Below are 15,757 nucleotides of genomic sequence, written 5' to 3' on the forward strand. Positions count from 1 at the left end.
AGCACCAGTAGGAGGTGATATACTAGGCCGTGGCGAGGACCTGGTTTGCCACTAAGGCACGCCCTGCTAGGGAGAGCTTGGTCGAGCTCTAGTAGAGAAGCTGGCGCAGAACACACTCAACGACCGAGGCGATTTGCTACTTTGCTATAATATCAATACCAACCTGGCAACTGAGGTATCTTGTTGTCTGGCCCCGCGGTATCCATCTGAAGCCAAAATCACTCCCCCACTCATGGATCTCCCGTGTCTCCTAATGGCCCATGAAGAAACCTATAGACTTTGTCCAGTTGATCCGTGCTCGCTCACGATCCTGAAGCATTCTCCTTCGCCTAAGGGCATGAGCTTGAAGCTCCTCACTGCTCCTCTGAATCGCATCAGCCACCCACGAAGCCCAGCCATCACCCGATGTCATCTCTGATTGCTCCCAAATCCCTGCCATGGCCTGCTGGATCTCCTTGTCCTGCAGAAGGTCCGCTAGAATGCAGACCCCATTCTTGGGGAGACCTCGGTGGGGCTGCTCTAAGTGAAGTACTACGGGAGAGTGGTCTGACATCGTGGTACCTACCAAAATCCTGGTAGAGCCGCCTCGGTGTAGTGCCCAATCCCCAACATAGAAATGGTCTAGTCTCTCGAGTAGTCTATTGTGTCTCCTCTGTCTGAAAGAGAATAGAAGGCTGCCAGGTATCCTACTGAAATCTGGCTCTTGCCACGAGTCTTTGCCACTGATCATGAAAATGAAGTGCTCCCAGGTGCTACGCTCTGCTGTTGGCATCTCAGAGAATGAGGCGCCGCCCTGCTTGTCTTCCCCAAACTCTAGGTTGTTGAAGACCCCTCTAATAATCCAGGAGTCTACATCCGAAAGACTCTTTGTCAACCTCCTCCAAAAGGCTAGGCGGTGCTGTTTGCACACTGGGGCATACACATTTAGGATCCAAATCCTAGACTATCCCGTCCTGACTCCCATCCAAACTACCCGTCCTGGGACAAGCTCACCGTGATCGTAGACCTCTGGAGCCAAAGTCTGTGAAACCAAGATGTAGACCCCTTTGCTCCGTCCTACTACCGGGGACCACTCCTTCGGACCTCTCCCTGGGAGGAGGTGGTGACGCTATCTGATGTCTGCTACTGAGAACATATGCTCGAATGTCGAATGTCCATCCTACCACGGCCCTTTGCATCTCTTGTCGGAGTATTAGGTATTGTGGCTGACTACGAGCACAGTCGTGGAGCTCATGCACATTCCAACTCACTATGGTCCAGCTCATGAGGATGGGAGTACAGAGAACAAGGCTCTCCTGTGAGTGGGTGCCTATTCCAGAAAGAGTGTTGTGACTTTGCCGGGGGTTTGGAGGGTGAATAGTCCGTGTCTATGCGACGACGTACTAGGGTGGATATCGGCTCAATGCCTATCTTCCGTGCCCACTTCATCATGAAGGGGACTTCAACCCCAAATCGCTCCGCATACTTCTGGAGGGGCCAGTAGTATGCATGATCCACTGTTGCCTCAAGCGGCAATCTAATAACTCCTACCGCGAAACCACACATCGGCTCCTCTCGTGTGAAACTCAGCTGGAAATTCACCTCCGCACCATGGGAGTACCAAAGATCTAGTCCCTGTGCTCCCATCCACTCGTCCATGCGTGCAATCTGGTCTCCCATAATAGCATTAAACACCTCTAGGGTCCACTTCTCCAACCCTGTGGAGGCAAACTGGAAACTCCAAATGGGGTGTGTCTGAGAGCCCACTGCACTGATCAAACCCCCCTTCCGTGGATGTAGGAAACCACACATTGGCTCCTCTCGTGTGAAGCTCAGCTGGAAATTCACCTCCGCACCATGGGAGTAGCAAAGATCCAGTCCCTGTGCTTCCTCGCTCCACCCTGCTCCTTCGCCTCCAACCGCTCCCCCCACCCCTTGCTGCTCCTCCGCCCCTGATCTACCCTTCCTTCTCCCCACCTTCTTGCCTCCCAGCCTCCTATCCCTTCCAGTGCGCACCTCCTCCCGACCTCCTACCTCTCCCGCCAGCATGCCTCCCTCCTCCATCTTTCTCCTCCGCTTCCCCTGCCTCTCCCGCCCTCTTCTCTGCCCCTTTTCCTCCCCCCGTAGGCACTTCTTCCCCATCTTCCTTCCACTCCCTCCTCCTCTCCTTCTCCTCTCCTTTCTCCCTCCTTTCCCTCCTCCCTTCTAGCTTCCCTTCTGCCCTCTCCAGCTCTCTCCTCTGCCTCTTCGCCTCACCTCGCCTTGACGCCCTTCTTCCTCTCCCCCTTTTTTCTCATCTGCCTCCCTGCAACGGGAGCTTTTGTGCTTGTTAAGGTGAAAGAAAATCTTGGTGGTGACCCTTGGTTTGGCAATAGGGGCTCTATGGCAGCACCCTCGACTCCCACAGCCGTTAAGGTTCTTCTTTCCCCAACTAACAAGCAACAGGTACCGGCAGTTCAGTCCCTCCAGGACAAGGCGCTATGGGCCTCACGCCTACATGGAGACAGGTGTGAGAGTGAATCTAGGCAAGCTTGACATTGACCACATCCAGGAGGTCACCATCTATAGAAGAGGTGTTTTCCTCATCCAGTTGAGCTCCCCCGACACTGCCTCGACACTCATGGAGTAGAGTCCCATCCTCCTTAGCCCGCATCTAGTTTACCTCTTTCCTTAGTACCGTGGGTTCACAATGGAGGATATGGACACGACACATCATGTTCCACGTTTTTTTCGGTTACGCTCTGCTTCCCAGGGCTGCCCAAGGAGTACTGTGCTCGAGTCCTTGCAAGAGTCAGCTGCCTCAGTTTTAGCAAATGATGGAGTCCCCAGGATCAGACTGGTGGTTGAGAGACCAGAGTCCCTCCCAGAGACCCTTGAAGGGGGCGCACTTTCCCAGTGTGTGGAGATTCCAGGCTACTAGGCCAATGTCTTCGGTGCAGATACATGGGTCACCTCGCCAGAGATTGCCCCCATGGCCACCCCTAAGCGCCTCCCCCCCCGGCAGAGTAGGCAGAGCCAGCAAAGCAGAGTCCCACGCCCCCTTAGACAGGAGCAGCAGGAGTCTCAGACCCCCCTGGGTGACCCCTTCAAAAGGGGACTGGACCCAGGATAAAAAGAAAAAGAAACCAAGCAAACAAGATTGCAAACGCCGTAGGCAGAGGGCCAAACACAAAGAGAGAGAGAGAGAGAGAGAGAGAGAGAGAGAGAGAGAGAGAGAGAGAGAAGGTTGTCTGTAAGGCACCGGAGGAGGAGGAGCAGTAACAGTAGGAGCCCTTGCATGGGGATCCACCTCCCTCAGTGGAAGGGGCCACCGCCTAGCCAGATGTTGCTCATGTGGCAGAGGTTCATCGTCCGCATCCACCCTTGCATCAAAAGCAAACTCCAGGAGTTCATGATGTGGCGATGGCAGACAATAGTTAGGCAACGGTTGAGGAGGAGTAGATCCAGGGCCCCGACAAGCCTGATCAACAGGGGAGCTTGTGATCGCCCCCTTTCCCCTCCCTCCCCCCTTTCCCCTCCACTCCCCCCCCAGGTTCCCGCTGCCCCCTCCTCCCCCCCCCAACCCCCTGCTGTGATCACTCTCACCACCTGTCCCCTTCCCTCCATCCCCCTCCTCTCGCCCCCACTGCCCCTCTCTCCACCTCTGTAGCAGGTTCCTCCTACAAAGCTTCGACACCCTATCAATAGGCAAGGGTAAGACGACGTCCCCTTCTGCTCCCTCACCACAGCATCAGGCCCATCCAAGGAGGGAGCCAGAGGGATGGGGCTCATCCTCTAGGTCATCCGTCCCCCACCTCCAGCTTGGCGCCCCTTATCACAAGACTTCTGGAGGTTGGGACCCTAGAACTACCTGGAGATCCTGGACTCCTATCCTTTACCCCGCTAGTGGTAACGCTTATGATCCTGCATCCACGGAAGGGGGGTTTGATCAGCACAGTGGGCTCTCAGACACACCCCGTTTGGAGTTTCCAGTTTGCCTCCACAGGGTTGGAGAAGTGGACCCTAGAGGTGTTTGATGCTATTATGGGAGACCAGATTGCATGCATGGACGAGTGGATGGGAGAAGGCAGGGCGGAGCGAGGGTGGAGCGAAGAGCTTTTCTTGCAAGTTTCAGTCCTTGCACTCCAAGTTTTCATGGTGTTTGTATTAGGAAGAAGAGAGATTCTTTTGGATTCTAGAAGCTTGTTTTCATCCGTTTTGTGATAAAAAATGCATTTGATAGAAAATGCATTTGACTGTTGGAGAATACAATACATTTGATAAGAATAATACAATTTGTACAAAATCAGAAGGGATGTTTCAATAGTAGTTTGTGCAGTAGTCACGTCTTGAGATTGCCTATATCATCCCTTAATTGGTTCATTTCTGCCACTTGAGAAGGAGACATTTTTATTACAAATTTGTAGAAGGAATTCTTAGGTATAGCATCACCAGTCTTCCACCCAGGAGGAACCCAGCATGGATCTCCAACTCTTACCTGTTTTTTTATTTTTACGAGACTAGCATCCTCCAACCAGTGCTCCATTCCACCTTTCGAGTTTTGTCTTGATGTTGAAAGCATTTAACATTGCTTATGGTGGTGTCTTGTCATATGCTTTAAAACTTGATCAAGTAGTCGTGTACCCCCAATGTGCTTTCTTGCTGTAGCTTCTAATGTGGACCTTGATATTGGCCATCCTAGAACAACACTTTTATAATGCATGATGTCTAGAGTTTGACTTGAACAGTCTTGTTCTGCAAAATAAATTTACTGTAGAATACGCACTAGTTTCTTTGTTAGAAGGATAAAGATAAATTTATTGAGGGATATAAAATGTAACCTTTCTCTAGACCATCTTCCTTGCATATCTTTAGGAAATTTGAGGATGCTCATCACCCCTCTAGCAATGGTTGTTGATATTTTGCTCGAGTACGCTACAAGTAGTTTAGGTCCACGGGACATAATCTTTGTTTGTCCTCCATGTACTCTTTGTTTCCAAGGTCAAGCCATTACCTTGGAATCTATATTGAGAGGTAGCTTTCTTTTAGACTTCCCATCATACTACATCAGATCCTCTTGAAAACTGATGTGTTTGTCTTCTTTCATGGATACAACACGATTAAAGTTTTGCTATCAAACAAATTTGTGGGGACCAATTAGATTTAGGGGGGATTCTTATCTCACCATTTTGTGCACTTTTTGTATCTATGCCCTTCATTAACTATCGAGGTTTGTGCTTCCATGCTTCTTGGGCATCCAACAAGTGTGTTGACTTCTTTCAAACTTGTTTTTTGTATAGACGTTAAAAAGGATGAGGGTATTTCTTTAAGAGACCTGCAAGAATGCTATTGTAAAAATTTGCTAGTTGTGCCCAACAAGTATTACTAGTACTCTGTATGTAGCTTACAATGACCCATGTAAAACCAATCCTGTACATAGAGCAAAATGTGTGCTACATTGACTACTGAATTCAAACACTAGTTTGAAGTAATCAATACCTACCATTTGCATCGCAATATTTGAAAATATGTGAGTTAGTGCCAAGCATTCTCCATTTCTTTCACACTAGTAGCTTAGCTCTTCAGGAAGATATTTCAGCCCTCACTGAGGGTAATATCTGCATTTAACTTTGTTTTAGCTTTGGTGGACTTGCCTTATATTTACTTTCTTAAATTACAAAGATTTAGACTAGGTTGACATGCTTTCTTTGCTAAAAACACTTAAGTCGAAGGGTATTGCTCGATGAGCAGATGCTAGCCCATGGTGGGTGGAAAGAGACATAGAGTGAAGTTTTTGGTAATAGAGCTACACGTGTATAAAGATATGAGGTACTTGACTTTATCTTCAATTGTGGAATTTTTGCACCCAATGTTGAGGCTTTTTGAACCTCCTCCTTGCAAATTACTCGACTTCTTTTTTAAAATTCACTTTCTTCATGTCAAGGAAAAGATATACATGAGAGCTCAATATGCAGAACAAGCTAGCTCCTCTCTCCCTTGCATGTGGGTACAACAGTGAAACAGTGATGAGAGAAACTCCAACAACAGCAACCAGATTATAGTTTGAACAAACCTTTAAGCAAATACTAGATGGAAGTACTTGCTTGTTCAATTTTCAATGTGAGAGAGTCTTCATGCTTGAGGGTGGTAGTACCATGTATTTTTTAGTGCTAGCAAGATAATACTATGTCTTAGGATGCCTTATCTTTCTGGAGCTCGACCTGGGGGAATGGGAGCTGTTGATTTGAAGACAAAGATCAATGACATTTTTTATTATTTGTAATAGCTTTTAAGTGGGAGCTGATGGAACATCTACATCGATGAGAAGATGCTAGCCCATGGTGGGTGGAAAGAGACATAGAGTGAAGATTTTGGTAATAGAGCCACATGTGTATAAAGATATCAGGTACTTGACGTTATCTTCAATTGTGGAATTTTTGCTTAGAAACTTTCTGGACGGTGTTTATATGGGAGTATGTTTGCTACTAGCTTACCATACTAGGGATTCAATTTTCCACCTTGCTCAGGGATTGATGACACATAACCACCTTGTTCTTTGTTTCCCATTTTACTCCCCCCCCACCCTTCTCTTGTCCCTGGTCTTCCTTATCCACACTTCAAAGTATCCTTCTAACTAGTGATCATGAGCCTCCCATAATACATCAATGCTCTTCTCTTGTCCCTGGTCTTCCTTATCCACACTTCAAAGCATCCTTCTAACTAGTGATCATGAGCCTCCCATAATACATTGATGCTCTCCTTGGAAAAATGAGACACCATTGATAGTCTCTTGCCCCTGCATGATAATAAGGAAATAGAATCTTTGGTTATTGGAGCCATACTCTAGAGGACCAAGAGCTCTTTTTGTACTTCAAAGTTAAAAAAATACTAGAAACTTACCTTGGAAAAGTAGTTTTCTTTGGTATGGAACCCTCAACTCTCTCGTTGTTATAAGTTCTTTGCTTGACATGTTACACGAGACGTCAAGACTTCAAATTTCATCACCTCTGCTCCTTGTTTTGCCAAAGTTCAATAGCTCCCATTCCCCCAGGTCTAGCTCTAGAAAGAGAAGGCATCCTGAGACATAGTACTATCTTACTAGCACCAAAAAACACATGGTACTACCACCCTCAAGCACGAAGACTCTCTCACATTGAAAATTGAACGAGCAACTACTTTCATCTAGTATTTTCTTAAAGGTTTGTTCAAACTACAATACAGAGTTACCGTTGTTGGAGTTTCTCTCATCACTGTTTCACTGTTGTACCCACATGCAAGGGAGAGAGGAGCTAGCTTGTTTTGCATATTGAGCTCTCATGTATATCTTTTCCTTGACATGAAGAAAGTGAATTTCAAAAAAGAAGTTGAGTAATTTGCAAGGAGGAGGTTCAAAAAGCCTCAACATTTGGTGCAATAAATATATTTATTCAAAAATCGTGCTTTCAACTTCCTTCCTTGTTTCCATGATCAAACTATGGTGCTACCATTCATAGAGGATGACTTCCTTGGCTATTACAGAAGTTTAAATCAATCAAATTATTTTTCAAAAAAAGCCTTATGAAGGCATTACTATGTGTGAGATTGATGGAATGCTAGGTTAGGAAGTGAATTGGAAATGCTTTATACCAGAAGTGAGGACTTGGAGAAAGTACCTTTCTAAGCCTAAAATTTCTCACATAGTGAAATTCTTGAAAGACAATCCTCTCTACATGCGTAATTACCTCAAAATATTTATTTTTTTAGAGGAATCGCAAACAAGAGCATAAGAGAAGAGAAGCTACATAAAGACTAGAGGATTCCTACCAAGAGAGCTCAACACACACCTCAAGATAAATAGAAGATACTTGAAACTGATAGCCATTAAGATAATAAAGGAAATTTGAAGAAATAAATCCAAGGAATATGCTATATGCCTATTCTTTAAAGGATGCAAATCACTTTTTGATACTTCTTAAGGAGTGATTACAACAAGAGGTTATTCTCACCATTTCCCCCCCAATCCAAGTACTTCAAATCCTTAAATTGATTTGCATTTGGTAGTTGTTGGCTCTAATTATTAATAATATAAAAAAAAGGTGTGTAGGTTTCACAAAGAAGGCATACTAAGAGCTTGAATGCACATGAATACATTGGAATCATGGAATATTTCAACTCATTTCTTCTGAGATGGCATTTGAGGACTCAATGAAGATTAAAATTTTTGTTGATCAAGAAGCTTAATTGTGCCATGGTTAATCATTATGATGTCACATTAGAAGTTACTATTCTCTTCTTTTGCTTACATGGATTAGTGTGAAGATGTTTGGATTTGAAAGTGGGAACTTGTTTTCATTTCAAAATGTATGGGTAGTTCTTGTTCACTCTCAAAATAGTTGACATAGAAATCATCAAGGGAGAAAAGCTAGAATGTATCAATTTCGTGTTTATGAATTGAGATTGTTTTTACCTGTGGGGGGGTGTAATGAGGGGCAACACCCTATAAATATATATTTCATAGCCAATAAAATGGACCAAAACACAAAATCGTGACCAATTTTAGAAAGAATCACACTACCACACAACTGCGACTACTTTACATTCCACGCATCATTGATAAGATAGTAGGCCAACCCTCCTTAATCGTATTACCACGATTCTTCCTCTTGTATAATAGCCCAACTTCACCAAGTGTTCTCTCTTAAACTAGAATGCCCTCTAAGACTAGCCTTGTCCTTCCACACCAAAACATTCCAAAGCACCTTCCAAGTGGATACCAAACCAACCATTAGATCTAAGCCCTAAATCTTCATACGGTAAAGATGATATTAGTTTATCATTCCAAATTGTGACTTCACACACTTGCCCCCTTCCCTCACTTGCATTGATAAGTAATTTGGAAATTTCCACCAATGGAGCATCACATTACATTAACTTGGCAGCCATTTATGCATGTATTCTTAAATCTAAGATGCCCAAAATTCCCACCCACAAAAACTTCCCAAGAGATTGAGTCTAACCACCTTTTATATGGCTCCTCAACCAAGTGAACACTTTTTCCAACTCTAATTTCTATGCACTATTGAAATTATACATAGATCTTGTAGAGTATTATAGTCATGGTGCACGCGAACTAGGTGTTAAGCATTCTCCCTCTTTAAGAAGTGTTTTCCCCCAATGCATGAGAGAGTGTACCTTATATCTTTGTACTCTTGCACTCACTCTATCTATCAATACACTCATCTTGCCTCTAAAGTGTGCCTCTTCTTCACTAGATCCAATAATTTTTGTATTTGAGCAAGTACTCAGTGACACTCAAGGCCTCTCCATACATTTTGCTCAACATTGTCGCTTGACTTTGGAGAGAGCCACTGCTCAGTCTAGTTCCACCACCGCTCAATATTTGCTCACATCAAGTGAAGCCCCTTAAGTGTGTTACTGAATCTCAGGTTGTTGCCCATGGACTAGATTGACATTGCCTACTTTTGGCCATCAATATTATGGAGTGCCCCGACTTGCTTCACTGTTGCCAAGGGTATCTACAAGATGGTTTTTGGCATCAAGGCATGCTTTGCCAACAATCCAGCCCACAACTGCTAGTGCTTTGGAGGGTGGATCTATATTTATTGTGATAGTAGACCTCGTCACGCCTCCTACTTAGATCATACTCAATGGTTTGTAGCGATGCAAATGCACATGCATAGATTGTAATGTCAGTGGAGGGATAGTATCCCACGTATCATCATGCAAGACCTCGTCACACCTCCTACTTAGATCATATTCAATGGTTTGCATCGCTGCAAACCATTGATGCCACAACTGCTAGTGCTTTGGAGGGTGGATCTATATTTATTGTGATAGCAGACCTCGTCACACCTCCTACTTAGATCATACTCAATGGTTTGTAGCGATGCAAATGCACATGCATTGATTGTAATGTCAGTGAAGAGGGATATTATCCCACGTATCATCATGCAAGACCTCGTCGCAGGTTGCAAACCATCATCAATGGTTTGCATCGCTGCAAACCATCATCAATGGTTTGCAGTGATGCAAATGCACATGCATTGATTGTAATGTTCGTGGAGAGGGATATCATCCCACATATAATCATGCAAGACTACCAAGGAGGCATTGGATGCACTTGTAGGTTTATATTATTTACATAATGAAATGTCACTTGTAGGTTTATATTATTTACATGATGAAACGTAGATTGCATATTTGAGGAGGTAGCTTGAGTGCTTATACATGCTCTATGGATGAGTAGCTAGCTAATGTTGTACGCTTTATGCAAACAATTTATTGGTGCCCATAGTTCTCAATGCATTGCTAGACATGTATCAAAATTTTGCTAGATAGAAGAAGGTTTTCCTTGTACCTTCAGGCTCATGATGAAGGGGCTCACTTTTAATGAGCTCATTTATGTGTTCTTATATAATCTTTGCTCACTATTGCACATGGTGGGAAAATCACTCTTACATATGTCTTATCTATGCCAAGCAATTACTAAGAACCACCTCCTACTAGTTTTAGCCATTGCTAGGATGGCATAGTAGTCAAATTTGTGGATGATAAATGTGCTAGTTTTAGCCATTGCTAGGATGGCCTAGTGGTCAAACTTGTGGATGATAAATGTACAATTCATGTTGAGAGTGATGGTGATACCATCGTAACCTCAAGCACACCATGTAATTGCATTTATATTGCAGATTGGCACATAATGCTACTATTACACTGGCTATGACATGTGAATTCATTATATAGTCAACATTTGTCACTTCATTGATGAGACCTTTGATCCTACAACTAGTATGACTATCAACTACATACCATGGATGGGAAGTGTATCAAAGATTGAATTCTTGCACAAGTCTTTGTTTCCAACCACACGGTTTGGCATAAAAGGGTAAGACCAAGAGTCCACGACCATAAAAAACGCATTTATTGATCACCATCTTGTGCAATAGCGACATGTTGCTTACAACTTGAAGATGGTATTGTCACCTTGCAATGTATGTAGTCTCTCATACTTCAAACCTTTCTTCTGAGGAATACAAGCTTGTTGCTACACCAATGAAGATAGGTGATAACCTTTTGATGAGGCATTACATCAAGTGCTGGGGTGTCTTCTATACATACCTTTGCAACAAGGCAAGATATTCATTTTGGGGTTTCACAATTGAGTTGGCATTTATATCGGGCATAAGTAATATCATGGCTTAGTAAGAAGAAACATGCAAAGGCCAACTCTAGTTGACTTCTCAGCTATTGCAGATTACAATTGGCTCAAAAGATTAGTTGTTAGTTGTTAGGTCTCTCCCACTATAGTTTTCACTAACAATCAAAGTAAGAAGTGTTTTTCACACTCACAATAAGCACATTGAGGTGCACTAGAAGGACTAATGCTTAATGTTAGTTATTATTTAAAGGTAACAAAACCTTCCTAGCTAGGAGCATGAGCCAGCTGAGTCACAATACAAATGAGATGACATAACCATAATATGCAAGTAAGATGGAGATCTCAAAATCCTATGACTACCACCGGAGCTTCAAAAGATGCTGCCTTGGTTCCTGAAGATCAGGCATTTTTAAAAATTTTAAAGAGAAGTCGAGTTCAACTCATGGGAATGTGCATTTTGCAAAGAGTCCAAAGATATAGTCAAGTCTAACATCAGTGCAAAGAGTTACAAGGTTATGAAGGATAAACATACTCCAATGATGCAAGTCAGTAAACTAAGCAGAACCACCTAGTTTACTTATTTTAGCTTGTTTAGGTTTACTTTTCAAACAATGGCTTGTATAAAGGGATGGTCTTTAAAATAAGATTCAATCATACTCCAGTGACGCAAGTCAGTAAACTAAGCAGAACCACCTAGTTTACTTAATTTGGCTTGTTTAGGTTTACTTTTCAAACAATGGCTTGTATAAAGGTGGTCATTAAAATAAGACTCAATGTTCTAAAGGTTATGCCACGGCTGAAGTAAGCATCCATGTGACCTAGCTCACTTAGGGAGGGAGGACAACTACGAATTTGTAGGTCTTTAAGTTCGCATCAGATTCAAGTCTACCATTTCTCGGAAATTGTCACCTAGCGTGGAGTGTGAACAACATTTTTGTGTGGATCTTGAGACTCAAAGGAAATGCAATTGGTAGAGAACACAACCCAAACACCTTCAGGGCTTTTCTTAGTACCATTTTGCAGAGCTTTCAACACACTACTAGGACTTCTGTTTTGTCATCTATTATGGCTTCCAAACACCTGCTTGCTTAAATTTTGAGGATCAAAGGAACACAACCCAAACCCAAACCCAAACTTGAAAAGCCAGTAACTTCATTTCAGTTGCACCCCCGCAAGCTCTTAAAAAGACCTTATTGGTCCCCAAGAAGACCATTGCAACCACCTGTGTTAGGTCAGCATCACTTATTTGTTTGAACTGAGTGCACTTAATAAAGCTAATTAACAAATCAGAAGCGTATCTCAACAAGTCAAGATAATTGGGTACACAGTCATTAGAAGCGACTGATTTCTTAGATTGGAATGAATAATAAAAGAAAATTTAGAAGAGGCAGCTGCCAAACAGGAGGTAACTATTGGTTCAAACTTCATTCCCATAAAGGCTTCTCAACCATTTTCTCAAAACTTGGCAGCATAATGACAGCTAGCTGCCTTTCAAAGACCAAAGAAACATTGAAATATGAACGTGGAATGCAATCATAAAAGTACATCCACTCAAGCTTTCAGTGCGTACTTTCTTCGAGGAAAGTACATCTCCTTCTTTTTCTGCTTCTCAGTCTTCATATTAACCTGCAGCAACAGGTAACGAAAGTAAACCCAGGACTTTAGCTGACCCAGATGGTGAACTGTTTGGAGGCTTAAAAATGACTAAAAATCCAGAGGCCATACATTGGGACTATGGCTGAACTTTATGAAATGAAAGTGGGAGCTCTAGTCAAAGACAGTTCTAACCTCCTCATCCCTTCTCCTTTTCCAACACCTTTGGAGCAGCAATGTTTCAAATAACAACACCACAAATTTTTTTCAATCAACGAAACCCCATACCTGATGCTTTGTTAACCGTCGTCTGATGGCTCGAGTCTTCTTCGGGCGCAGATCTAGCGGTAAATACTTGGTCTTCTTATATGCTGCACGAAGAGCAGCCTTTTGGTTCTGTGATAATACAGTCAACACCTGGGCGATAGACAGCCTGACTACTTTGCTGAAAGAACCAAAGGCATCGATTAGGGCAGACATATTAAAGGAAAAGTTAACCTCAGCCTGGCTGCACTAACAGCATTCGTCACAAACTATAATAACAGTATTCTGCTATCCTCAGTAGACCATCACAAGCCAGCTGTGATTATCACAAATCAGTGTAAATTTGCCAACAAGCATACAACGTCCTTACAAAAAGGAATGATTCCACTGAGTATGTCAATCTAGAAGCTTTACCATCTCCACACACACTTGAGCAAACTCAGACTAAACACTGACATAGCTTATCAATATCTCAGCAAGCTTTATCTTTCATGCTAACCCAATTTTCACAATGAAAGATGAATTTTTGCTCCTACATACAAACTGAGACTCAGCACACCGTTAAAGCCTAGTGTGTACACCAGACAATGAAACAAGCACAGCTCGTCTCAGAATGACAAAGCTGAGGAGCACATTACTATCAAATCTTGCAAGAGTATGATTCGTTTGAAATAACATACACTACTAAGATGGGGTCTGGAAACAGAACATCATTCTAGCCTGTGCAAATAATGTGTCTACGTCTGAAGTTTGAGCTTCAAGGTCAAAGCAACCAAATTGGATTTTAATCCTACACAACACTCTTCCTTAGAAAAGGCTACAGCTACAAAAATCTTCTACCATTCCCATTCACAACCTGGATTAAACAGGCATAGATACACCCTCACAAAAAGGCCCTGTTCACAAATCTACATTCTGTGACACCTGCCAGGATAAGGCATATATTGACATGAACCTGAGAACCTGCCCAACCCACACTGTAGTGCCAAAACAATAAATGCAGACTTAGCTTCATGATGATCGCCCAGAAGGCTCACAAACGTAATAGTAACTAGCTACTTAGTCCAACGCCATTCATGCACCCAACAGCTACACTGAGGCAAGAAAATACCTCAAGAAAATAAGTTCAAGTAACAACAAGACAAGTTTTGAGTGTGCAAGTTCCCTCCACACGAACATGCCCAAGCTCATCCTAGACAAAAGGTGCTATTTAAACCTCATAGTCACCCATGCATGAGGTTGAGAACCAACAGCTTCGCCGTGCATACCACAGCTTCTATGAACAACAACTACACAAGACAAGCCAAATCACCCTCTACAGTACCAAAAACTGAAATTCCCAAACTCTGGACTGTCATCACATAACTATCCAACAAGATTTGGAGCCCAAATTCCATTTGTAAGTAGACCCGGAAGTTGCTATACCCGAACCCTCTCGTCTACATCCACTTATATCAAATTTAGAGTCTTGTTATACAGCACTGAAGTTAGGTACACCTTGGCAGGCTGTTTACTCAATCATACCGCTAATGTTCTTCAGAGGCAGTTCCTCCTCCTTGGGCTTATAAGTTCAACTAAACTGGAGCCTGAATCTGAAACTTGCCATAACTTTACCAGAGGCAAAAAACTGACAGGATGAATGAAAACAATACGCCTGTGAGAGCGTGCACCTGGGCGTGCTTGTGTGCTTGTGAGCGCTTATGTTCTCAAACTTGCTGTGAGAACAGAAGGAAAATTTTAAACAAACAGTAAGACCAAAGGAATTCATAAATGAATTCTCCTAATCCCGAACAACTGAGTCACTGCTTTTACTTGCAAAAGCTTAGTTCCATTAGTCGTGACCCGCATAAATCTAATTTTCAAGATAATCGACAGACTGACGAATCCACATCAGCTATACAGTTCAAGAAGACCAGATATGCCTTCTAGTTGAAACTAGTGCAAGGAGAAGCTCGCGTGGACGAGGTTGACTCATCGCATTTAAGCGCTGGTTGAAAATCATGGTAAAGAGGCTAGCCCAATCCTGCATAATGTGCGGAGTCAATCGAGAAAAGAAAGGGGATGCTTACATTTTCGACAATTTGTTAGGTGCACCACCAGTAACCTTTGCCACTCTCAAAAGCGCCAGCTCCGCCTTCAACTCCTTGAGCTGGCCCTGCAGCTCGCCCTTGCTCTTAGTGCGCAGCTCATGAACTTTAATCTTAGCTGCGATTTGGAAAGCGAACGCAAGGAGTCAAGCGATGAAGATGAAGGAAGGAAACGGAACGACGTAAAGCGAGATTTCGACCTCAAAGAAAGAAAACATTGAAGGCATGAGACAAGATTGGAGTCATGGGAATGAAGACACAGAAAAGAAGGCGGGAGAAAAGGAGAGAGAGCGTACCCATGAGAAAGGAAATTGGAGCTGCCGATTCGCAACGAAGAACAGCGAAGCTTGATACACAAAAAATACACCAAAGGGATTAGGGTTTCTCTCTCTTGAGACTAAGAAGAAGAAGATGGCCACCGGCTTCGCCGGTCTGTTTTACTGGCTCAGCCAGTATCCCATTGCTGCCCTAATTAATCAAGAATCCCCCTACTATTGAAAATCAAAAATTGAGGGTTCAAAAGAACACGCGAGTACAAATACTCCTGACGACTATGCCTCTAGTTTTGCATGTTAGTATGGTTTATAATTTGACCTATATAAGAGTGCATATTGTGATGTGTGAGAATATGATCATGCAAGGCAATGAAGAATTATAAGAAGGGAGTGCGATTGACATTCTTTGATTGCTTGCTTCT

The 15,757-nt window shown here is 43.3% G+C and overlaps 1 protein-coding gene across 1 annotated transcript; it reads right to left on the bottom strand.

Annotated features, from left to right (window-relative positions):
• Positions 1-12,476: 12,476 nt before the first annotated feature.
• Positions 12,477-15,487, bottom strand: LOC147883119 (large ribosomal subunit protein uL29y-like). Its single transcript, XM_087399852.1, has 4 exons — positions 15,357-15,487; positions 15,043-15,178; positions 12,998-13,154; positions 12,477-12,742 (listed from the first exon to the last, which is right to left on the bottom strand). The coding sequence occupies exons 1-4, from the start codon at positions 15,358-15,360 to the stop codon at positions 12,668-12,670; spliced, it is 372 nt and encodes a 123-aa protein (XP_087255978.1). The 5' UTR covers positions 15,361-15,487; the 3' UTR covers positions 12,477-12,667.
• Between the last annotated feature and the right edge of the window lie 270 nt (positions 15,488-15,757).

Source organism: Dipteris shenzhenensis, chromosome 28 (genome assembly GCF_047967505.1).
Source record: "Dipteris shenzhenensis isolate YYH24624 ecotype China chromosome 28, Dip_SZ_1.0, whole genome shotgun sequence".
NCBI classification, from domain to species: Eukaryota; Viridiplantae; Streptophyta; class Polypodiopsida; order Gleicheniales; family Dipteridaceae; genus Dipteris; species Dipteris shenzhenensis.

Coding starts and splice junctions, on each gene's coding strand:
- LOC147883119 (XM_087399852.1), bottom strand. Junction 13,155..15,042: donor CCTAACAAATTGTCGAAAAT/GTAAGCATCCCC, acceptor TGGTTCTTTCAG/CAAAGTAGTCAGGCTGTCTA. Junction 12,743..12,997: donor GACGGTTAACAAAGCATCAG/GTATGGGGTTTC, acceptor CTGTTGCTGCAG/GTTAATATGAAGACTGAGAA.